We start from the raw sequence: 25,000 nt of genomic DNA, 5'->3' as shown, positions 1-25,000 counted from the left end.
TGGGAAAACTTGCATGACTGCCACATAAATTTTTTCCATATTAATTAATGTTAGCAGAGGCTAATTATCATAGGCCTACTTTTCAACTTCATTCAGAGAAGAACTTCAACAATAGATAATTAGGCTACCTAAAGTGTTGGCCTAGATGGAACCTGTAGCCAGTCAGCATTCACCCAACCAAAGGTTATGGAGTGTGGAGAATAACTATATTCTTAACAATACCGGTATGTCAAATTGACTGAGAACAAAATGTAAGCTAGTTTTCCTTGTTGAGTAGGGGTGGGCATATCGATCCAAATATCGATAGTATCGATACCAACATTGGTATTGGTATCGCATCGATACCAGCGTGATGGGATCGATACTTTCATTTCTATTCACTTCCAATATCTCTCAATTTGTTCAAAATGCATTGTTCCTGTTTCACCAAGGGCTAGCCTACAGTCATGCAAACACCATTCCTTTCACATAATTGCATGCCCACTTTGCAATGTTTTGTTGCTGAAATATTTGTATTTGTAATTATTAACAGTGGAAATCATAAAATCATTAGTGCATCGAAATGTATTCAAATTTAGCACATTGATGTGTTATACACGTCATAAATCATGACACACTGTTCTCCCCTACATAAAAGTATATAAACAGCTTTTAGTTACAAATATCAGTATTGGTATCAGTATCGGCAATACTGGCCCTATATTTAATTGGTATCGGATCGAAACCAAATTTTACAGTATTGCACACCACTATTGTTGAGTAGGCTATAGGTGACATTTCTTATATTTAGTTATTGCTAAGGCAAACATGTAGAACCAATCAATAGAAACAAGGGGTGGAGTTATTTTGCTGAAAAAGCCAATCACATCACAATGCATGGTTGGGCAGGGAAAGCTCGGGCTGGTTCCATCTCGCAGTGTGGTGGTAGAGGATGTTGGTCTAACATGGAAAATCAGCTAGCCAACTAGCTGGCAAACTAGTAGCCTAGGATCTGCGACTGTCAGTTCCATTGTGAAGTAATGTTAGACGATGTTTATAACACAGTTGTCGTCGATGGATAAATAGGCATCCATTAGTTTTATTTCCGTTCTATTGACTGCCATATCGTTATTTTATAGACTCAATTGTGATTATTTTCTTTAGCTATCTGGTCGTTCTTTTTGGGACTACGTTAGGTAGCGTAACGTTAGATAGATAGATAAATAGCCAGGTTCACGTTGGATTTCCGTAGTTCTAAGTGGACCGTATCAACAAACAAGAAGCATCAAACATCTGATCAGAGACGGGGTTTTAACTTCACAAGTTTGGAAGGATGGTATCATGGATAATATCACGAGCGGTTGTGTAAGTGAAACAAATGTTATGTCATTAACATAAGCAAACGTTGATTGAAACACATTTCAGAGTTAACACCTGTTAACCGAGCATGGCAAACAAACTCAGTTACTTATACGAAGTTTTCCTGGTGGCTAACATTAATGTTTACCGTTCTAGCAAATGTGTCTGCAAGGAATGTCTAACGTTACAATTCGCATGTGTGCAAGTTCGAGTTAGCGAGCTAAGTTTATGTACCACTAACATTAACTTACAATAACAAAGCTTAAAGTGAATCTGGGACAATGACGGTTATACAGTTGTTATTGTTTTAAATACGTTACATGTGGTTAAAACAAGTGTAAAGAATTGTCCATGTTTTGGTTTAAACGGCTAGCTACAACAGTTAGTGTTAGCGAAAACTGTATCTAGCAGACTAACAGCCAAAGATGCATAATAATTCGATGCTAGCGAAAGTTTGGTGAATATGAAGCTACAATTTGTCGGTAACGTTAATAGGTCTTTGACTTTAGTGATTTTTATTGTTGCGTTCGTTAGTCTGGTCTTATTGATTGTCAATTTGCTGAACGCACACATCATAATGCATTAGTATAACGTTACTTGCAGCGGACACGGGCCAGTTAACGCTAACCTAACGTTACCCTATGTTAGCTGCTAGCTCTCTTGCTACAAAATATAAAGAATGCTCCTTTGCATAGACTATGTGCATTCCTGGCTACAGGCATTCTAAAATAAAAAAAAACACCATACAGACACAATGGAGCTCGATATGTGCGAACACAAGAGTTTGGGGCTTTAAAACAATCTTTAAAAGCTTTTAAAAAATTACACGAAAACGGGGAAGTTAGATTTCCTACCCAGTTAGCACAGTGTCGCCACTGCAACGTTAAACAATTCGAGCAGGGACATTAACAAGTCATAACATGTCACATTCACGTGAAACCTTAAAGGCAGCAGAAGTGTGTGTTGCAGTAAGAGGATAAAGTTGTGGTTTGGAAATAGCTGTTGTTAGGCGACAATATTTCCAACTGTTTGAGTGAACATTTGAAATGAATTTACGTGACTGAAAGTAGAATGGCTCCTTTCCTGTCCTAGTTCTTTTAGGTGTGCCCATGTGAGGTGAAAGGTTGATAACGTAAAGTATACCGTGTACATAACCCCCAATGTAGATTGTGTCCTCCATTGTTCATATGTATGTGAAGTTAACATTACATTTAAGGAGTAACTATGTTAAGAGGTAATTTTAATGATGACATCATGATTTGATGTTTAAAAGTATGGCAACGATTGCTTTGATTAGGACTAACGTTTGCCACACTGCATGAAGTTATCATGTTTGTGAGCTTAGCTTAGTTAATCAACACACAATGGTGAGGTTTTTTTTGTTGGCTGCATGCACCCTGTGCTGCTGCTCCAATAGTTGTTTTGGTTGTGGTGTTTTTTTGTTTTGCTCAATGCATGTTGAAGAACGTCACATGATGGGCCCTTAAGTTCTTGACTTCTTGACCTGACTTAATGGGGAATTAATGACTAGCATTGTGTCTGTTGTGTAATGTCATGAAGGCAGTCTGTTGTCAGTTCCCAAGACAGAATAGTTCCAGCAACATATATATATATATATATATATATATATATATATATATATATATATATATATATATATATATATATATATTAAATGCACAAAATAGAGCTCAGTTGTAGGCCAATGAGTGTGTTGTGATTGTGTGTTAATCATAGGTTAACTTTCTGTTGTGCATGGGAACTCATGCTCATTTGGAGACAGCTTGCTCTCTTTGCTGTGGGGTTAGGTAGCTTGAGATGTTAGGGTGGAGAGTGCAAGTTATGTAACAGAAGGAGTTCTGCCAGCTACCCCTCATCCTGATTCCCACCACCTACCCCATTCTAGCCAGGATCACACAGTACGGTTTTCACCATAGTAATAACAACATGTTGATTATGTATGTGTGACAAAGTCACTTATGGTAAATGGTGTCTTGTTTCAAGTGGTGTAGCCGAAACTGATGTATTCTAATTGTCAGCTGGAGAAGATTTTATTGTTACATTTCTGTACTGTACTGTTGCCCTGCCGACAGAGGTCATGAAAGCTATTTGTAATGGATTTAATTTATTGGCTATGTATGTAGCCTAATTCACTTTCAGACTTCTAAGTTCACTGAAAGAGTTATGTTGCCCCATGTGTCGCATGTTTATGCTTTCTGTAGAATTAAATAATGTAAGCCTACTCTTTTTAAGGAACTTTAATGGTTGTTCAGATTGGACAAAATGTAATATAATTGTAATAAATATCTGTTTATCATATAGGCTTGGTTTTGGAACCCTCTATCCAGCATATTACTCCTACAAAGCTGTCCGGACCAAGAATGTCAAAGAATATGTAAGTATGCTCAATGGCAGGTATCAGTTGCTTCAAGTTTCTCCCTCTTCTCTAATGCTTTTTTATGACCCTGATCCTGATATACTCCTGTTAGGGGTGCCTTCTTTTGTTGGACCATTGAAGTTGGTTAGCTCTCTATTTGAAAACTTGACCTACACTGGAATTCCTTAGGATGTTCCTATTCCCAGAAGGCAAGATTATTGCTCATTATTTGCTCCATGAAGCTCTGTACAGCTCTCTTGCAGCCCCTGATGTATATATAAACACACACACACAGACACACACACATACACAAAGAGAGAGAAAGAGAGAGAGACTTCCGTGAACCTCCTTTGAAGTCTGAAATTGCTCATGGTCTAAGAGGCTCAGCTACACCTTCACGCTTGGCCGGGCTCCTCACCCTCAGTCTAGGTGCGTCAGGCCCTGTCTGTCACTAAAATAAAAGCCAATCTCCCTGATGCGCTCTTTCCAAGCCAGCGCACACACATCGTCAGATTCCTCAGTGTTCCACAGACACACACACTAACACCATTGGCTGCAGGCATAGTGAGCTTCACGGCTCTGTTTGTGTTTGGTGAACCTAGGGACACATGTTGGCACCATCATTCCATTGGACATGAAGCTGTTACACATCTACACATGTTACATACATGTCGCCATGCAAGACATTTTTTTGTCTCTGAGAACAGAAGGTGATAGGCTAATGTTGGGTGGATCCCTCATAGTGTACAGTAACTAAACATATTACGCAAGTGCCAGGAAAGAGCCATTTAGCTTTTTTTTCATGTTGTGATATTATCTAGGTTTAATTCATTTTTTGGTTTTAAATGATGACACCATAATTGAAATTTACCATACAGTACATTTAACAAAAGTAATTACAATAATGCAATACTGAATAGTTAATATTCAGATAAAAACGGTCTGTTTTTCCAGGGAACTTAAAATGAGTTGTAGAGCTGCATTTCAGATCTCAAATCGAATTAAGTATGCGGGTAATTTACTATGTGGAAAGAATGTTCGTTAGGGTTTGATTCAATATTCATTCCACAGTCCACAGTTTTGGTTTGCAGAAGAGTGTTGGTGTGAGATGCTATGAAACTCACAAGGTCTCATATCTGCAAAATACCCTTTGAACAAAGCCCCTCAGATTGGAATGCGAGGGAAAAGTGCTCATGTGCTCTGTTTGAGGCCACAGGCCATGCTGAACGAGACATCTAGTGTACACTCATGAAAGTCTCATGACCATCTGGTAATTCAGGCTGCTGCTTATGATCTGACAGGTACGCTGGATGATGTACTGGATCGTCTATGCCCTCTACACTGTTGTTGAAACCATCACAGACACCTCCTTATCATGGTAAGATTGAATGGGATTGGCAATTGATTGTTTGATCATCAGACAGTCCCATTGTTTTTGTTAAAATGGTAGTTATAGATAGCCATTTTACTAACTAGGAGTGGCTAAAGAGTTGTATTGTGTTTATCTGTTATATACGTTGAAGATCGATACATATTTGGTGTGTCCATATAGGTGAATTGATTATAAATTTTGTATAATTGTTTTATATTTCTGCAATAGTACATGGAATGTGTAGCAGTGGGTTATGGAAAGTATACCATGTACAGAGGTGTTAAAGGGCAAATGGACATTGTGTTTTGCAGGTTTCCTCTGTATTACGAGCTGAAGGTGGCCTTTGTGATCTGGCTGCTGTCTCCATACACCAGAGGGGCCAGCCTCATTTACAGGAAGTTCCTGCATCCTCTTCTGGCCTCCAAGGAAAGAGTAAGACCGCCAGTTCCATCATATAGCTGTGCTTGAAAATGGGTCATTCCATGTGAAAACAGCCAATACTGGGGTATCATGTACATGGTACCTCTCAGATTTTACTGAAAAGCAGTGAAAATATGCCTTATGTTACCAAACGAGGGAATCTGAAGTTTCAGGTCAATATCTGAAACGGTTTGCCCGTGGTGTCTATTTGAATTTCGGATGCCACGGCTCTAATTGACACATTGGAATTTCACATTTCATCTTTTGGCATTTTTGGAAGCCCATAACGTCTGTTCTAATAGTGTACGTAGAAGGCTGGAAACTGGTGTGGTAGTTCATTGTAGCCAGAGGCAGAATCAACATCTCAATGGTACCACTGGTGGGGGTTTTATGGGGGTCCAAAAACCCTCTCCGGCAGAGGTGACTCTTTTGGAACCCCATATTTGGACCCCCAAATCACCATGTGGGCACTTGATGATCCTAATGGGATTCATACCAGATAAAGATACATATTTGTTCTTTCTTTTAATGAAATAACATTTTTGACTATGAAGCTCCATAATGTGAATTTTATTCTTCATAATGCACCATTTTGGACATTGTTTCCAGAAGTCTGGAATGTAGATCTGGGAGAATTTAGTAATGATAAAGCATGAAAATAGTGGAAATAACTTAGTATTATGCTCAGTGATGGCAAACAATTAAATACTGAGACTGTCACGGATTAACCCCTTATCCCCCATGAAAGAGACCCACCATCAAACTTTTAAAGAACTAAATAACAAGAATGTTACATAGTGTAAGAACACTAAAAATCAAAGGGAGTTTTTCCTTGCCCCTGTCAATCTCCAAATAAAATTGAAAATTAAATTGAATAGTGTCTTTAACTATTATCCAAGAAATTGTGGAAGCAGTGGCATCATTTTGTCATGGTCCTTTTGGTCAAGTTTGTATTGGTGAGCACTGCGTCCATAAATGTCTGGCACACTGACACAACAAATGATATGTTGGAATGGCACCCAACAGGGGATCTGTCTTTGGTCCGATGGCCATGTGAGGATGTTGTTGACACACTTGAATTTCACAAAAACGTCACCATGTTCATCTGGACGTTCAACAATGTTTCCAATGAATCAGTCATCATCATAGATACAGGCAATGTATTTTCCTGGCTGGAAAATTGAGTTTTAGTAGTACAGGCTACAATGAACTACCACACCAGTTTCCAGCCTTCTACCACTATTAGAACAGACGTTATGGGCTTCCAAAAATGCCAAAAGATGAAATGTGAAATTCCAATGTGTCAATTAGGGCCGTGGCACCCGAAATTCAAATGGACGCCACGGGCAAACCGTTTGAGATATTGAAACTTCAGATTCCCTGGTTTGGTAACATAAGGCATATTTTTACCGCTTTTTCAGCAAAATCTGAGAGGTGGGTGGCTGAGTTGGCGTGGAATGACCCAAATGTCAAATAAAAGGATCCAAACTGTGCCCTTAAGGTGTAAATGTATTGTCCCCTCCAATTCTTGCTTGAATTAGTAAAAATAAGTATGATTTAAACTCAGACATTCAAACAACATCTGGCAGGTTTTCATTGCAACTGATAATGCAAAGTATGGACCAAACTGGAGTTTTTACATCTTTTCTGTATCAATCAGAGGAATATTAAAAGGTCACTGTGTAACTGTGCTAAGCCATGTTTAGTACAGTGAGTTGTGTGTAACAGGAAGTGAACTTCTCCAACGGCATTCTGTTTGCTTTCCCCTCTATCATTAAAACAGGAGATTGATGATTACATCGTTCAGGCCAAAGAGCGCAGCTACGAGACCATGGTGAGCTTTGGCAGGCAAGGCCTTAGCATCGCTGCCACTGCTGCTGTGTCCGCAGCTGTCAAGGTAAGACACAATCAGAATCAGACAAACATAGATACACACTCATGCACAAGTCCCATGCATCCTATGGATCATACATTCACATTGACGGTGATGTATGTGGCTGTACTTTGATGACTGTGTTTGCATACTGTAAATAATCTGATGCCTTTATTTGCCCAACTTGTACATGATTAGTTTTAATCATTGAATGTGTTGAATGCATTTCATTTCATGTCAATAAAATGTGTGTAACAGTCATCTGTCTACATACCTCTCAATGAGGCAATTCTAATTCTTAAAATCTGTTTCTTGTTTTTTTCCATGGTGTACTCAGTTTTTTTTCTGATGGATTGCCTTAAATCCTACACAGATGTCTAACTGGGACAGATCTCCAACCTTTGAGCAATTAATTCGTTTTTTTTGGCCTAGCTATTACTTTTAAATAACTAGTAACATATTATAACAATGTATGTGTTGTGAGACCATGTTTGCAGCGTTGCACGTGTCACAAGGTCGGTTCGTTCGCCGCTAACGGGCCTCGAACCCGCCACCTTGACACACACACCGGCATGGGAGACGAACGCTCTAACCATTGAGCTAAAAGCCCAGGCTATTAACATTTGCACAACAGTTAGTGCATTTCTCAAAACAATTAGTGCAAACTGCAAAACCTAGTGGATGACCTGCAAAAGCACGTCACTTGCTCAAAATGGATAGTCCATTCCTCAAAAGCAAGTATTTATGTCAATGAAACTGTCAGTGTCATCAAAATGAGAAGTCTTGACACCATCGTTTATGAACAAGATAGTCAAATGGCTTTGTCATGTTTTCAGTGACAGTTCTCTCAGTGTTTTTCAATGCAAAAAATGTCAGAACTCGGTGACACTACCTGAACATGCTCAAGACAGCATTATACAGTAATGTACAGTACAGCCATTTGAAAACTACAGTAAAGTTACACATTAGGGGAGTAAGTGAGTACAAGACACTGAATACGTACATTTTTACTGTATGCTCTTTGCAATTCTACAGCATTGTGACAGAATTTGATAACTAGTTCAACAATTTTGTATGTAATGACTCAAGCAATGAAATGAAGACTATTAGCTTTATTGGGCACGACTATTCAGCATCCGTAAGTATAGTTCATTTTGACTGACATGACATAAGCAAATGATAATGTTAAAAAACAGCAGAGAATTGTATGAAAGCAACTGATACATGTCCAAAAGCATTTGCAATTTGTTCAGAGGAAGGAGAAATTGCTACTATGATGTGCACAAATGACTAAATGTTGTGGAGGTTGAACTAATAGTTATGAGAATTTTCATTCTGATCTGAAAAAAGCACCAAAGCGACTTAGAAAAACTGTAAGATTAGGGCTGTGAGGATTTCATCAGCATTTTTAAAAAGTTGGGTTTTGCCAGTGCAGCCTCCCAAAAATTCTCACTCTGGAACCCATTTTCAAAAAAGTGTGTTTTCGTGCACCTAAAATCGTCTTTGTTGTGTGGATGAAAGGCCAAAACGATACAAACCATTGCGTTTTCACCAAAATACCATTTTCATTGTTTCCGTGTGGACGGGGCCTAATAAGCCTGGTGTAGTCCTTCACGCCTTCGCCGCGCGCAAATTTGCATGGAGGAGCATACCACTTCCTTAAAGCAACACCAAAGAGTTTTTTGTACCTTAAAATAATGTTTCCAAAATCGTTTCAGTGGTTCATCAACTTGTAACAGGGTGAACGGCACTTCTGCATTCGCTTCGCAGCCCTCTATCGGTCATAACCGCACTATGTAAGTTTGCCAGATCGGGTAGCGGATCTGTAGTTCGATGGAATGAGACATAAGAAACTATACATTTGACTTGCGTTTGATGTCGCAATACATCGTACTTTCATAATTCATGCAACATATTCTACCTTGTCCGTGGACATTGTTATTTGCAAAGCCGGTGCTGGATAAACAAATAGCGTGCGTGCGACAGAGGGGAAAGTTCTTTGGTGTTGCTTTAAGACCGGAATATGCATTTACAACTCAATAGCATATAGCATAGCAATAGCATATAGCATAGCCTTTGGGGCAGCTTCACTACATCAAAGTAAATCTCTCTTATAAGCAATTAACTATGCTAAAAAAACATTACACATCTATGCTATTATGGAGAGAGCCTCTGCACATTTTTACCTTTGTATGTGTAAAGAGAGGGTATAGGACTGTCAGTGCATTACCTTACTATTATTCCGGTCGCCGCCATCTTGTGATAAGAAAGTCCTTACAAGACAATTACCAAACTCTCTTTTGTGTCCAGTGACAGTAGTTTTAGCTGAATTTGATAATCGACTTGTAAGGACTAACTGATCATTCACAAACAGGCAGGGTCATACAGTTTCATCTAGTGGTGCTTCCTGAAATGACCCTAAAAAACGGTGGGCCTTTTTTTGCTTAATTAAAGGTTCACTGTAACGATGGCCATTTATTTCTTAAAGGCGCTCTAAGTGATGTTGGGTAACATCACTTCTGTTAACATTCAAACAAAACAGAGAGCTAGCTCGCTACTCCCTCCCCCTCCCTCCCATGCAATTGAAACTCTCCTAAACGCGCATCTCGTAGGTGATTTACTGGAACAGTTTGCTATGTTTTTATGGTCCAGGTTGGACCAAGTTGTTTTTGTTGCCGTTTTTGGAGCCTGGGCTGTCCACAGAGACTGCGTTTTTTACAGTGGGGCACAGGCAGCTAGCGGATGGTTTGCAGTATGTGACAAAGAATGTTTTAGCTTAGAAACCGCATATCAGCGCTCAATGCACCATTAAAAATGCTGTTATGGAACAATAATCTTTAAGGAAAGTTTCTGACAATTGATTGATTCCAGTGATCCCAAGCCTAGTTATGACCACAAACAAATCTGAAAAGTTATGTAATTTACATGATGTATTAGAAAAACAGGATACTGCTATGAATGATGTGTGCAAATGCTTTCGCTGAGCACCTATTAGATGCGTAAATCTGTAAATGTAAATAAGGTTTCTCGGTAGGGGTGTCGCAATATAGGCCTATCGGTTTTGTGATAATAGTGATGAACAAAACATGAGGATATGAATATCGTGGAAATAATGCACCTACGGTATTATCGTGTAGCACAACAATGGCATTTTTAAATGAACGGGCCTGTTACTCTCGTGATTTCTCTCTCCTCCTCACTTGATCCCTTCAAAGTCACACACTCAAACCTGATGTCATAGCAACACCAAACTTTTGATTTTGTAAGCTAACTTGAAAAGATGCCGGTCTTACACAAGGGGGCAGGCGAATTCCCGGAAGTAGAAGAATCAATGTAAGCTGGAGGGACCACTTCTCTGCTAACCCCATAGAAGCCCATTCATTTTAGGATTTTTTTGAAATACCATAACTTCATATAACATATATCCTGTGCCGATATTGTAGCTTCTGTGTAATCTACATAAACAATAAAAGGCAAAACAAGACTCGAGCCAGCACGGAAACTCATGAACAAAGCTATGTAGCCTATATAGCATTGTATGTTAAGTAAAGCATTGTATTGCATAGAGGCAAGTAAACCTAATGAAAAACGGCACTAGCGATAATCATTTCAGAGGTTTTCGATGGATTGACCGTAGGTCGGAAAAGTGGAAAGAAGATTAGCTTCAAGGCTATAACTTTTTTGTTTTGTTTTAGCATGACTTTTTTTGAAGATGATCATGTGTGGTAGCTTCAACATTAACACGACTTGGTATCACTTGTGAGGATGATATTAATAATAATACATAAATAAATGTTTAACTTTGATGACTTTGAAGGCGAAGGAAGTGTGAGAAGAATTTCTGTGTACTATCTATCATATGAGTTACAAGATTCAGTTCGATGGCTAACGTCACGAAGTTAAGTGTGAGTCTGCGCAGTACTGGGGGGACCAACTGAAAAATCGTTCTATTTGACTCTGTGCCCTCCCATTGAAAACGACGGAGTCTGTTCGTCCATTTCTTTTACTGTCTATGGTGTTACATGGCAACTGGCTCCCGTGTTAACTGGCTGCGTTGATGACGTTTCATGATTGATGACGAGTCTTTGACAGATGTGGCTGCTTGCAGATTTGTCATTTTCTGATATACTAGAGACGCACACAAATATGCATGACATGTTTAAAAGTCAAAATTGTATGTAGTACTACATGCACTGGACCATGAATATGCAACTCAAAAAACAAACACCTATATAGCATAAATTAACTTCACGTGGGTATTGAACCACGAATAAATTGACCTGTTTGCTTGGTAATCAGACGTCTATCAACTTGCGCCACGAGCCAGCTGACGGCACTCACTGAAAATGACTTCAGTTGTATGATTAAAAGAAGTCAGCTAACGTTATTGTAACAAGTTAACATAGCTGTTCATGTTATCTGGCTACCATGTTATCATGCTACTGTTGCCCAAGCCATTTAGTAGGCCTTCAAAGTATCATGGTTAAGTTTTACAAACGTTTCACTGAGGTTAGGCTGTGGCCGCCCCTACCTGAAGTATCTGTAAAGCAAATAAATCAGCAAATAAATCAAATAAAAATGTGTTGCCTAATTGTGTATCCTTTTGTCCAGCCTATTCTTTTAAGAATTCAGTTCATGAAACACAGGCATTGAAACCCACACTGCAATGGGCAGGAGAAGTCTATAACGTGTCCATATTTTACACAAAATTTGCGCACAGGGAGAGTCAAAACTCTTAGGCTTATAGGCTATTAATGTTAATGTTGCTGACATGTAAACATGGGTTTGATATTTTATTGATATTTTTTTTCCCAATTCACACGTCCGTGCTTCTCTTGTGGTGCAACAGGGTAATGCCTATATATTGCTTTTTCACGCAGTCGACATGGGTTCAATCCTCCCCATTACACGTTTTTTTTTATCATTATTTATTTATTTTTATTTAACGTTTCCTCAATTTAGGCTACAGATACTAGGTGGCCACAGAGAGCCTGACCAGCAGTCAGTGAAATGTTTGAAAACTTAACCATGATACTTTGAAGACCTACTGGCTTGGGCAACTGCTGTAGCAAGACAACAGCATCAGCCGTGTTAACTTGCTACAATCATCAGCTGACTTCTTCAAATTGTATAGACTAAGTCAAGTAAATTTCACTGTGACTAATCAGCTGGTTCGTGGCGCAAGTACGTAGATGAATGGTTATTATGTATGTGGCTTCATTTAGGAAGCAGGTTCGATACCCACGTAGAGTTATTATTAGGCTATTTGTATTTATTTTTTTGGTGGCATATTCATGGTCCAGTGCATGTAGCGTACTACAGACAATTTTGACATTTTAAATATGTAATGCATATTTGTATTTGTTCGTCTCCAGTTTCCATCAGAAAGTGACAAATCTGCAAGTGGCCACATCTGTCAAAGAAACGTCATCACTCGTGAAACGACACCAACGCAGCCAGTTAACACGGGTGCCAGTTGCCATGTAACACCGGACATGATGGAGAATGCAGTGGATAGAATAGCCTTTATCAGTCTCTGCTGCTCTGCCCTGCAGCTAGAAAAGCGTGTCGGAATTATTTTGGCTGCGCAACAAAAAGTGATATCAGGAGACTGTTAGTCTAATTAATTCTAGCGAACTAACTAGCCTACCCACAAGCAAAAGGCTGTGAAACAATATAAACAGCCCAGTTTACACAAAAAGCTGGCTAACATGCTGACCGGCATATTGGAAATGTTATGCAAAGTTGTAGGCTTAATGTGAACTTTTCTTTTGTCTCGCCCTGCGTTCCGAACTGCTGACACGTTTTCCATCTTTCATTCACATGATGCACATAGCCTATAGCATAACAATGAATTTGAAGATCATGCTAAAAGTGTGCTTGTAGAAAAATAAGTAGGCTTAAAAACATACCTCTGCATAATGATATTTCTGAGCTGTCAAAGAGGAAAGAAGCATCACCGCACATGTTATCGCCAAATAAGCTGCTCTGACAGGAGGTAACATGGCAGTGTGTGCAACCATGACATGCCATTTTAACATGCAGTAGCTAACATCATAAGTTATGGCAAGTCTCCTGGAAATGCAATTTCAGATAGCCTACCTGCAATTAGAATTATGCCTAGAAACAATGAAACTACAGGTATTCATAAATACAGTGATATAGGGCTAGTTCAATTTCATGTTAAAATTTGTCTTATCAGTCGATAATAGCAATTTAATGTTGTTGACCTGGTTTGGTCATTTTGTTTTATGAGGGAAAATGGGAGTTGTAGGCCTGAATGGTATGTTTTTGAAGAGAGAAAAAATGTAGAATAAAATTAATATATAGTCTAGGCCTACTTAAGTGATTGTTTTCTTTTATAATAATTGCTATTGATATCGCGATAATATCGTTATCGTGATATATTCTGTCATGATAATCGTATTCTGAGTGAGTGAGGTGAAGCACACACTAACCCAGAGCAGTGAGCTGCCTTGCTACAGCGGTGCTCGGGGAGCAGTGAGGGGTTAGGTGCCTTGCTCAAGGGCACTTCAGCCGTTACTACTGGTCGGGGATCGGCAACCCTCGGTTACAAGGCCGAAGCCCTAACCAGTAGGCCACGGCTGCTCGTAGTCTGCACTGTACCTCTATTTCTCTGCACTGCTAATTATCAACAGAGTCTGACCCAGTGGCCTGAAGGCTGGGCTGTCTCTGAAGATGTACCTCTGCTGCATCCCAGTGTCAGTGCTGCCGCTGAAGCAGAGCAGCCTGCTTTAAGTGGAGCCAGTCTGTTCTCTCGCCAGTGAGCTATCTTATTGGGCCTTGGACTGTTCAGAATACCACGTTGCCCTCAATTAGCGTAGTTAGCCTGCAGCATGAGCTGCAGCTCTCAGAAAGCAGGCTCTTCAGAAGTACTCGTTAGTTGGAGCCAGGCACAGCTGCTCTCATGTGCACCATGTTGTTGCAAAGCACACCTGTAGTGCTGTTGCTGACTCCAGCCCACTGGTGATCTTGTACTTTAGATTACTCCAGCACTCTCTCTCCCTCTCTCCCCCTCTTTCTCTCTCTCTCCCTCTCTCTTTCTCTCTTCCCCATCGCTCTCTCACCTGCTTTTTCCCCTTCTACTTTTATTGATTTCTCCCTCTTGTGCTCTGTAATCATCACTCCCAGTACACGCACCCTCTCCTCAATCTTTTTTTTTTCCTTTGTAGTGGAGTTCAGTCTCCTTAGCCACCTCTCTCTCTCCCTCTCTCTCTCCCCACCCCACTTGCTGTCTCTTCTCTTTTTTTTGTAATTCACTTTTTATTGGTTTTTCACAAATACATGAGACAAAGACAAACACTGAATATCCACAAGTGAACAGGGAGGACTACAGGCAGATACTGACTAACAACGCTATATACTATACAGTATACTACAGGCAGATACTGACTAACAACGCTATACACTATACAGTATACTACAGGCAGATACTGACTAACAACGCTATATACTATACAGTATACTACAGGCAGATACTGACTAACAACGCTATATACTATACAGTATACTACAGGCAGATACTGACTAACAACGCTATACGCTATACAGTATACTACAGGCAGATACTGACTAACAACGCTATATACTATACAGTATACTACAGGCAGATACTGACTAACAACGCTATACGCTATACAGTATACTACAGGCAGATACTGACTAACAACGCTATATACTATACAGTATACTACAGGCAGATACTGACTAACAAAGCTATACGCTATACAGTATACTACAGGCAGATACTGACTAACAACGCTATACACTATACAGTATACTACAGGCAGATACTGACTAACAAAGCTATACGCTATACAGTATACTACAGGCAACGCTATATACTATACAGTATACTACAGGCAGATACTGACTAACAACGCTATACGCTATACAGTATACTACAGGCAGATACTGACTAACAACGCTATACGCTATACAGTATACTACAGGCAGATACTGACTAACAACGCTATACGCTATACAGTATACTACAGGCAACGCTATATACTATACAGTATACTACAGGCAGATACTGACTAACAACGCTATACGCTATACAGTATACTACAGGCAGATACTGACTAACAACGCTATACGCTATACAGTATACTACAGGCAGATACTGACTAACAACGCTATACGCTATACAGTATACTACAGGCAGATACTGACTAACAACGCTATACGCTATACAGTATACTACAGGCAGATACTGACTAACAACGCTATATACTATACAGTATACTACAGGCAGATACTGACTAACAACGCTATACGCTATACAGTATACTACAGGCAGATACTGACTAACAACGCTATATACTATACAGTATACTACAGGCAGATACTGACTAACAAAGCTATACGCTATACAGTATACTACAGGCAGATACTGACTAACAACGCTATACAGTATACTACAGGCAGATACTGACTAACAACGATATACGCTATACAGTATACTACAGGCAGATACTGACTAACAACGCTATACGCTATACAGTATACTACAGGCAGATACTGACTAACAAAGCTATACGCTATACAGTATACTACAGGCAGATACTGACTAACCACGCTATACACTATACAGTATACTACAGGCAGATACTGACTAACAACGCTATACGCTATACAGTATACTACAGGCAGATACTGACTAACAACGCTATACACTATACAGTATACTACAGGCAGATACTGACTAACAAAGCTATACGCTATACAGTATACTACAGGCAGATACTGACTAACAAAGCTATACGCTATACAGTATACTACAGGCAGATACTGACTAACAACGCTATACGCTATACAGTATACTACAGGCAGATACTGACTAACAACGCTATACGCTATACAGTATACTACAGGCAGATACTGACTAACAACGCTATACACTATACAGTATACTACAGGCAGATACTGACTAACAAAGCTATACGCTATACAGTATACTACAGGCAGATACTGACTAACAAAGCTATACGCTATACAGTATACTACAGGCAGATACTGACTAACAAAGCTATACGCTATACAGTATATAAAAAAGTGTGTGTAACTATACTCATTTGTACATCACTGAATGTTAGACCATCCTCATAAACAAAAGGGGAAAAGTGGAAAAAAGAGATAAAAAGAAACAGAAAAACAAACCACCAGCTTACTGTATTATATCTAAATAAGGCCCCCAAATTTTCATATAGACGTCCTCTTTATCTATCATAAGGGGCTGTATTTTGGGTCACCAGCGCATGGCGTAATACTCGTTATTCACCCGCGGAAAGTTGAATTCGGTATTTTGCACGTTTATTTTTTAAGCATTGCGCCCAGGGGTGTGGCAATTAACAACCTAGGGAGGGGACTCGCGCATTGTCTAAAAATCGCTATCATACACCACCTAAAACTGGTCAGAAGTCAATGGCGAGTTGTTCATATGCTATTTTAAGAGCGCATGTCAACAGTCATATTGGCAGGTGCACGCACCATCCTTCTATCATTCATGAACGCACACCAGCGCACGTCCATGCAAAGCTTTAAATTGCACGATTACAATGGGAAACATAATTAGAATAAAGATATTACGAAATACTGTACATCTCATGATGAGTAGTTATTCACCATCATTTGCAAATTGGTAATGACGGTTAAAAGTGATTAGGGGAGAGGCGAGAGACATGTATGGAGCACAGTAGAGCCCGACCGATAAAGGATTTTGAAGGCCGATACCGATACAAATATTTGTTGATTTAAAAATCCGATATTCCGATATATCGGCCGATATATTTTTTTTTTTTCAGAAACGCGCAACAAAACATTAACAGATTTCTCTAACATTAGTTATTTGTAGTTATTTATGAGTATTGACTAAAATAATATGATATTGCATTTTAAAAACAAACTTGTTTATTTTTAAATAATATTGTCACAGTGGAACATCGAAATATATTAAAGTTCTGATAAATAAAATGTATAAAAATAGAAACTTAAGATATGAAACTTAGTCAAAAACACAATAACAAGAACAACCAAATCAAAGTTACCAGTATTAAAAGACTTGGTAAGCTTCATAAATATAACTTTGAACTAAGACTTATTAATTACAAAAAAGAATGATGACATTATTACTATCATTTGTATTATCATTAAACAACATAAAGGTCACTCCTAAATGTTTGAGTGTGCGTGTGTAATAATTAGTCCCTATTGCCTTAAGCTACCTTATAATTACAATGTCAGCTTGCTTATCCCTTTACCTGCACTTTTAAAATCATTTCCATCAAGCTACATCAAACCATTTTCAATCATCAGTTGCTGCCTGCCTTCTAAAACCTACTATTTAGTGATCTAAATCCATTATGTAACTTGTTAATGCTGCGGCTGAATGACAGTCTGAAACGCACACTTGGCGTCATTGGATTTCACTTGTAAAAGAAAAGCTAACTTTTATACACAAGCTACGTTTTGCACAAGCTACGTTTGATACTTTTTCTCTATGTCTAAATGTTCACTCTTCGCACGTCTAACTTACATTTTACAATGCAGGGACTGTAACTACAGATATACTAGTTATAAATACAGTAATCATTACTTTATTTAGGCAGAATAAGTTCGTTGTGGTTTCCAAGCTCATTAATGTTAACGTTAGCGGTCTTCCACTGATATTAATGGCATTGGCTAGCTTTGTGGTTAGCTAGTCTATGATGAGCCATAATTTAGCAATGGATAACGTCATACTGCAAATTGTAAAACATACGCTTTCAAAATAACAGGCCGGGGAGAGATGATACGTCTCACTGCTATAACTGTCACGCTATTAAAGAAATACATCTTCAGTCAAATTGTCAAAAGTTAGAAGGACAGACAGTCAACTACACTGTAACAACGTAACCTAATTACTAGCTAATTCCGCTTCACTCTTGGCTTATTTACCAGCAGCAAAACTGGACATTGTTTTCACGAATTTTTTCATGCTTATTTGAGTTAAGAGAATTGATGGGGATGTTCTTTTAATTGTTATTCAAGCAATGTATGTCTCGTGACCAAATCACCATGAACACACTTCACTGATTATCTCACTCGCGGATAACTGGTTCTCTCTGCCCGACTCTGGCTGGATCAGCAGGTTGCAGGATGTGTGGCGCCGCTGGCGCGTTATACACGAGTGTTGCCAGCAGGGACGGTGTAGAGTGCCCTCTGGTGGACAAACTATACAACGCCAACACTCATGAGATGGTTGAAGGGTGTTTCGTCCGTTTTTATTTTATTTTTAAAATATTCATTTATCGGCCATTATAAATGCCGATACCGATAGTTTGGAAAATGCCTAATATCGGCTGATAATATCGGCCCGCCGATAAATCGGTCGGGCTCTAGAGCACAGCTGAAGACGCACTGTCACGAGATATAAGCAACTCCTGCAGGATAAATGTTGTTTTATTCAGTCATTTGAGCAACATTAGGGTAAGTGTTGCTTTTTCCAGCCTATGTTTTCGATGGTAACCCATTGTCAGTCAATAGTGAAAGTAACTGCATATAACTGTCTTGTCGTTGACTGACTCCTTGGTGAAGTTAGTTTCACTTTGCCAATGAGTTCAAATAATACACGAGTGCAAATGCGTGAAGGCTATGCTAGGTTTTAGTAAAGCATGGTTTAAGAATGACTATTCCATACGGTCTCGCAAGCAGCCTCCTTCAAATGCGCCGTTGAATGCTAAAATACCGATGCATTTATTTGACATATCGCGCGTTGCGCCGTTAAAGGGAATGACAGATGTCATTCTCATTGGTTTAAAATGATGTTACGCCCCAAACACACCCATATGACTGATTAAAAGACCACCTTGTTACGCCATGCGCTCCACTTTTGAGAACGAAACCCCTCCCAATGTGAACTGGACATCCTACTAAATTTGAATAGACTTTTGACGAGTGACGATGCACTTTAGAATGTCATGATAGGGCCCTATATAGCACACCCTCTCATAAGAGGCAATCTTGGACATCTCATTAAACCATTCCACCATTGATATAGCTACTTGTGTTTTCCAATGGCGTAATATTATCCTGCATCCAACTATTACAGCTGTTCGGCACCATGAGGATTGATGGGCATTTAAACCGCTCCCCTGTGGTACCACACCCAAGAGACAGAGTAATGGTTGGCGTTCCAGAGCAGTGGTCAGCAACTTGTTGATAAAAGACATTATCTCAGACCATAGGGGGTCTATTATGGGGCAAGAGTATAACATATGTAAAAGAGTGCCGCACTCAGTGTTGCACCTCCAACACACGTCTGATGCCATTTTTGCCATTTTTGACGGGGTCCAATAAATCCTATTGATAATTTTATAACATATTAACCGTGTCTGCATTTCTCTTGAAACTTTGTACCTTGACTTGATTACTTGTTCCCACGCTTCATCTGGTATACTCTCTCCCATATCCCTCTTCCAGCATCTTTTTAAGCCCCCAAAACTAGGAGGCTAATTCCCTTAAAATACTGTAAAAGCCTGATGCTTTCATTAAAAAAACTTTTCTTGTTCCAATCTGGTTTGTAATTCAGTAGCTGGTGCAAGTGGTGATGGTCTGAGATGTGACAGAATACAGCTTCTTAACTGTCCATATTTTGTAAGTATAAGTATAAGTATATATACTCTTTTGATCCCATGAGGGAAATTTGGTCTCTGCATTTATCCCAATCCATGAATTAGTGAAACACACTCAGCACACAGTGAGGTGAAGCACACACTAATCCCGGCGCAGTGAGCTGCCTGCATCAACAGCGGCGCTCGGGGAGCAGTGAGGGGTTAGGTGCCTTGCAAGGGCACTTCAGCCGTGCCTACTGGTCGGGGTTCGAACCGGCAACCCTCCGGTTACAGGTCCGAAGTGCTAACCAGTAGGCCACGGCTGAAGTACCCTTGAGCAATAGCTTTGACCACATCCAGTTACAGTTGTAGAGGCAAAGAAATTTTGCTCTTAACTGTTCAAAAGAAAAGAAAGTGTCTCCCTCAAATAAGCTGTCTTCTCTTATAGGTTTAGTGACGTGTCCTGTCAGTTGCTACAGTCAGTCAAAAAGTCATTCAAGTTCACCGTTTTTGATCTAGCTGTCTATACATAAGAGATTGTCAAACAGACAGTGATCACTAGTGTTATCACTAGTGTTGGGTACTCTTCACATTTGAACTGATATCAGTAACTCTTTCTGAATCTGTAACAGTAGTGGGTGGTTGGTGACTAAAAAAATTGGTGAAATTGGAATTTGCAATAGGCCTACTTGCTGCACATATACAAATGTGCTGCTTAACAGAATGCTGTGTTTTTTACAAGGTGTTACTCAATTAATCAGGGTTACAATTAATTCAGGTTAAAAAAGTCTGTAATATCACCTGTCAAACTAAAGCACCGCTGCTGAAGCAAACTGCCATTTATTGATATGATGTGCTTCTTTCTGTCCTTTAAACAGCTGAAGCTCAGACAGAGAGCTGAATAAAACAGTTAAGAGTAAAACAGGCTACAATTATGATTGTCACATGAAAGAAGAACTATAGTCTGCTGAGGCTTTTCTCTGCACAAACACAACGATCTGTCAAGATTTTTTTATGTCAGGACCTGTCACCTAAACTATAGCCTAAATATATATATATATATATATATATATGTATGTATACATATTAAAAAACAGAACACATTTATTCATAATTTAATGCACCATTTTGCCACAATATACTGTTGTTGTTCCTGACCAAGCAAGCTAACTGGTTTTTAACAGGGTAGCAGCCTACTCTGTGCTGCCAAGATATTATCATGTAACACATATTTACCAAACTACTGAGTAAAATGTTAGATAGCATAGCAGGTTTGTGGAATCATTTAACTTTAGTCTGTAAATCTCTATAAATCTGTTTTGTATGCCCCTTTCAGACATTGTGCGTCAAGTGACGTGGTGGCCAGGAATATCTGATCTGTAGTGGTTTAGCAGCGGTCTCACAGGATGCATTCTCCTACAGTAGGCAAAGTTGGCATCGATTAATTTAATGTGAATCAGTATTCAGTAGTACAGAGGTAATTTAGTCTGTACCATTAAAGGTATCCAGTCCAGTCCTCAACCCCCAGTGATCATGGATCAGTAGAGAGTAGGTGTGTTTACATCTACTTGTATGTAGATCCATATTTAAGACTAAACTCTCCATGTTCTGTGTCTCAAACTAAGGGAGCAGTTGGCTGTCATTGTCTACAGTGTAGTGTTGGGGTTGGAAGCACAAGGGAGCTAGACAAGGTATTCGGTGTTAAGGCTGTCACGCAGTTCACACTACTGGCACGCGATCACCCATCGATTCAGTGGAGATACACTGACCAGACAGCTGTTATGTTATGAAAGCTGTTCTATTATGACGTATCAAAATCGCCCTGAAAATAGAAAAGGGTCGATTAGAGCGATGCGACGGTTGCCCCGTCGTTCCACTTGCTGTGTGTTTCCCGATTCACTTCAATAGATTCTGTTCAATTTTGCCGGTCACCTACCATAAATCGCTGTCGTGTCGCCGGCCGAGTGTGTAGGCCTTTACAGTTGAACCAATCTCTGATGGGAAGCGTGCTGGGCCATAGTCTGCTGTAACGGCTCTAAGCCCTGAGGTGAAGCATACAGTATATGGATTCATGCGCTGGTGCCATGAATATGATGCATGCAGAGCTAGCATTAGATGGATGTTAACACTTTGAGTGCCAAAAACGCAATATTGCGGAAAAAAAGACATCCTAACACACCTTATGTACGATTTTGAGAACTGAAATAGATGATATTTTATCATAACTCGGCTTTTGATGGTTGCCTCTTTGGGTCGAATCAGTGACGCATGACCAAAACCAGGCCATTTATTTTCGTGGGTTTATCACTAGGTGGCAGTCTCGCCAGGTCTCGCTAGGTCACTTCCCGGAAACTTTACAGGCAACACTTCTCAGGTCAAACAGCGCATATTTCATAAAAGACCCTACATCTCCATTTCTAGAAAAAAAAAACTATTTTAATGAAAACTAGCCACTGTTTAGCTTGGGATTTCTCAGGAACAGAGGCATGTAGAAATAAACAGTTTGTACCCACTGAGAGCTTAAAGTCTCATCTTTCAAACGAGCCATAGTATTGTATGTGTCAATAGCTACAACATAGAATACGCTGTGGCTCTACAATGATTTAGATTGCTGGCACTCTGGGCCAAAGCTTCTGAAAACAGTGCGGCATTGTGTTAATTGCCTACTGTTTCCTCATAGAATTATCTTTCTCTGAATCTGATTTTTTTTTGGAGCTAGGAGCCATCGCAGTAGAGAGATGATATTTAGCATGTTTATCTATGTGTATGTGTGTGTGTGTGTGTGCCTGCTTACCTGCGTGTGTGTGTGCGTGTGGGTGGGTGTGTTTATATGTGTATGTGTGTGTGTGTGTGCGTGCATGTAAGTGTGTTAATGTGTGTGAGTGGGTGTGTGTTTATGTGTGTGTGCGTGCGTGCCTGTGTGTGTGTGACTGTGTGTGAGTGCGTGCTTGTGAGAGTGTGCATGTGCATGCATGTGTACTGTGTGTGTGTGTGTGTGTGTCTTTATTTGTGTGTGTGTGTGTGTAGCTGATATGGCCCCCCATGAACAGAATTTCATGAAAGTCGGCATGCATTCAGAGGGTGTCATAATGATCCTACACTTCAAATGTGGTGCAGTTTTGAACCCGTCAGCCAAAGATACCTGTGATTACAACGCCTCATTGTTGCCTTTTCATTTTTAACTAGGTGGCGCTATACCTCAAATGAGTGGATATGGGATGTGTTGTGTTCACATTGCCCCTGGAGACCAACATACAAAAATAATTTGGTCATCCTAAGCCCTACGGTTCTCGAGATATTCACAGAAAACTGTGTCCGGCCATCCACAGGCCAATTGGTGTACAGCCACTAAATGTACACATATATTCATTTATTGTATGGCCCCCCATGAACGGAATTCCACGAATCTGGGCAGGCATTCAGAGGGTGTCAGAATGATCATACTCATCAAATTTCGCACAGTTTTGAACAAGTCAGCCAAAGATACCTGCGATTACAATGCCTCGTTTTTGCTTTTTCATTTTTAACTTGGTGGCGCTTCAGTATACCTCAAATGAGTGGATATGAGATGTGTTGACAAGGCCCCTTGAGACCAACATACGAAAAAAGTAACAATCATCAGCTGAGTGATGAAAGAGTGGTTCAGGTTTTCATATATGAATTCATAAGAGGATTCATTTTTATATATGAATTGGCCACCACAGAGTCCTGGTCTTAAACCCATTGAAAGATGTTTAGGAGAAGACTGTTCAGAGTGGATTGACTATCCCATTATCAACACAAGAAATCTGCAAAAAAATAAATGTTGTGACGCTGCAAGGCACATGTGCAACATAATCAAAACTAAAGGCGGTCCAGCAAAATATTGGGTAGGCAGTGTAATATATATAAAAAATTCTATCTATCTATTTTTTTCTATCTATGTAATATTTTTGGTTTGGCTGTGTAGAGCTTGGTACAATGGAGCTGTGTGTTTCCTGCACCAGTAGTTGCCAGGATGGTAGACATGTGTCTAAAGCAGTCAATGAATATTACATCAAAACAACACTGTTGTGGGCAGACACTGGCCCTCAGCACACGCAATCGCCCTGCACACAAACAAGACCTAGATACCATCAGAGGAGCACAGGTTACTTACAGGGCTGCCACAAGGAAGGGGAATCAGGACCACCACCCAACACAAATACAGTGCCACTGCATTAGCACTGAGAATAGTTGAAAAAACCGCCATCTGCTTCTTATGAGTCTTGTCATTTTCTATTGTATCTTGGCATTAGTATTGCCTTTGATCTTGTGGGATCTAGTAGAAATGTTGTAAGTGGCAACTTACACAACGCAAGCAGTGTACCCATAGGGCTACAGGGTGTGGACTTAAATTGCATGTTCAGACTATCAAGCACTGATAAAGCTAATTTCTTTGTGTTTTTTATTTAGTTTTATAAAGGCAGCCCACAAATAATCCAATAATGTATCATATTGACCCCCGATGCAAATAATCCAATAATGTATCATATTGACCCCCGATGCTACTGCAATCACACCTGCTAATTGACTTGTATGTTGCATAGTAATTCAAACTGAGCGCGTATGTGTGTGTGTGTGAGGGTGAGTGTGTGTCATTACTGGCTGCTCTAATGGTATTTTGTTGCAGAATCTGCATTCAGAATAAGGTTGCATCTGTTGCTAGATACGTTGCTGATTATGTGATGCAACATGTGCTGCCGTGTTGAAATAATATGTGATGAGCTGGGTGCAATTTTTTTAAGCCTCTGTCTATTACAGTGGCTGGCAGGTGTGAAGTGTTTAGATTTTGACTTATTTTAATCACAGTACTTTGACTTTTCAGCAGAAATGACACTTGTCTGGAAAAAAAGAGCTAATTTTATTGATGTGGCCTGTCTTTGTCACCTCCTCTATTTCTCTCATGAGTATGTAAATGGCCTAAATAGTGCATGCTGCAGTCACATACCACAACATACATTGTACACAGCAAGGCGTTTGCTTTT

General features: G+C 39.7%; 1 protein-coding gene across 1 annotated transcript in view; it reads left to right on the top strand.

Moving 5' to 3' along the window:
• Positions 1-902: 902 nt before the first annotated feature.
• The window catches only part of reep3a (receptor accessory protein 3a), a 30,015-nt gene continuing 5,917 nt past the window's right edge, over positions 903-25,000 (top strand). The window contains exons 1-5 of the mRNA XM_076286150.1: positions 903-1,344; positions 3,661-3,733; positions 5,017-5,093; positions 5,399-5,519; positions 7,291-7,404. Of these exons, the coding sequence (XP_076142265.1) occupies positions 1,313-1,344; positions 3,661-3,733; positions 5,017-5,093; positions 5,399-5,519; positions 7,291-7,404 (417 nt within the window). The 5' untranslated portion in view covers positions 903-1,312. The remainder of the gene's footprint in view (positions 1,345-3,660; positions 3,734-5,016; positions 5,094-5,398; positions 5,520-7,290; positions 7,405-25,000) is intronic.

The sequence above is a fragment of the Alosa pseudoharengus genome, unplaced genomic scaffold (assembly GCF_046254945.1).
Source record: "Alosa pseudoharengus isolate Yale_2024_CS ecotype anadromous, Long Island Sound unplaced genomic scaffold, YU_APseudo_1.1 YU_APseudo_1.1_scf_15, whole genome shotgun sequence".
Classification (NCBI taxonomy): domain Eukaryota; kingdom Metazoa; phylum Chordata; class Actinopteri; order Clupeiformes; family Clupeidae; genus Alosa; species Alosa pseudoharengus.
This window is presented reverse-complemented; position numbering and strand designations above follow the sequence as displayed.